The sequence below is a fragment of the Sciurus vulgaris genome (assembly GCF_902686455.1).
Source record: "Sciurus vulgaris genome assembly, chromosome: 5".
NCBI classification, from domain to species: domain Eukaryota; kingdom Metazoa; phylum Chordata; class Mammalia; order Rodentia; family Sciuridae; genus Sciurus; species Sciurus vulgaris.
Window position 1 is genome coordinate 96,757,175 of NC_136465.1, and position 1,512 is coordinate 96,758,686.

At 39.5% G+C, this 1,512-nt stretch overlaps 1 protein-coding gene across 1 annotated transcript; it reads right to left on the bottom strand.

Moving 5' to 3' along the window:
* Window positions 1-298: 298 nt before the first annotated feature.
* Window positions 299-1,051, bottom strand: LOC306661069 (uncharacterized protein C12orf71 homolog; the record flags this gene model as incomplete). The annotated part of the gene is made up of 1 exon (XM_079139886.1): window positions 299-1,051. The coding sequence occupies one exon, from the start codon at window positions 1,049-1,051 to the stop codon at window positions 299-301; it is 753 nt and encodes a 250-aa protein (XP_078996012.1).
* Window positions 1,052-1,512: the final 461 nt, after the last annotated feature.

The following is a 1,512-nucleotide window of genomic DNA, read 5'->3' on the forward strand; positions in this document are numbered from 1 at the left end:
TGTTGTCAGCAGCAATGAAGTCAATATTTGCTCTCATTTATGGAAATCTAATTTTTCTTACCATAAATAACCCAAAAGTAAATGTAAATTTTTAATACTCATTAACATTTAAACACACACACATAAACACTGGGTATTTTTTTTTTTTAATCATTAGTCCTTCTCTTTGCTCCTCCCCTCTTGTCTCTCAGTGCTCCTTGGCATCTTCCTTATAACTCCTCCCCAATCCCAAATCCTTTCCTTTCTGTGGTCCTTCTCCCAATAATCATCTCTGCTGACATCGGGGTCTACCCCTGCTTCACAGAAGGTAGTTAGGCTCCATGCTGTCCAACCTGGCACCCCCACTGGGCCTATCCCTTTCTCTGCACTGAGGCAGCTTTGTGCTCACCTCAGCAAGTTCTTCTTCTTCTAGCCAGGGTGACATTTCTAGAAACTGACTGATGTCTTCAATTTCTGGTGGTTTACACTTGGGCAAGGCATGACAAGCTTCATGGTTTTTATCACTGACTTGATACACATGGGAAGGGACAGTGCTGGACAGCTGAAGATCCTCATCCAGAGGAGAATCAGAGAACACAGGGTCATTGTCTTTGTCATCTTTCTGATTGTCTAGAAATGCCTTAAGATTTTTCATTAGATCATCCAGTTCCCAGAGAATCTGATTTGTCATCTCCTGTGGGAACTTGTCCATTCTCTGGTTGTCTCCATTTAGATTCAAAGTAGTTAGACATGAGTCTTCATGTTCAGAGCCCAGATAGGCATCCAAGACCCAGGTGATGGGTAGTTCACAAAGCTGCTCTTGGTCATCCTGAATTTGTTTTTCTCTCCTAATGGGCATCCTTCCAGTTTTAATTGCCCATGACTCTTGGGCAGCAGGAAGGAAGTGGCAGGAAGAACCCTCAGAAGTCCTGTCTTCAGAGGTATTAGTGTCCTTCCAGGCAATGCTGTCCTCACAGGGGAAATAACCTACAGAGAGGCTCAGGTTTGATTTGGATTCAGAAATGCAGTCTTCTTTGTCAGTGCAGTTGCTGCTGGAAAATGAGTCTTCCATGGTGTCAGTGTTCTCAAATCCCAATTCTCCCTCAACTTAGGAAACTTCAAAAGAAAAACCTTGATATAAGATATTGGGAATAGAGTCAAGTACTTTGGCAATAATTCCCATTCCTTTTTCCATTCCTAACTATTTCATTCTGTCGGAAGCATGTTCTGTGTTTGCACTCTACAGTCAAAGGCAGAAAACACAGTCCTTTCTCTTTCTAAACTTATTATATAATAACCCTCTGTACTGAGCAGCTACACCTGATACCTCTTATGCTTCGTCTTATTACAGTTGAAAGAACTTGTATAATAAAAGATAGTTGAATAAAATTAGAAAAAATATATGAAAGTATGAAATTGATCTTAAGATTCCACCATCAAGAAATAATGATAAATAACACCATTAAAATTTTTTGTAGAATTCCTTATAATCTTTTTCTTTATGTGTACACATATGTATCAATATGTATTATT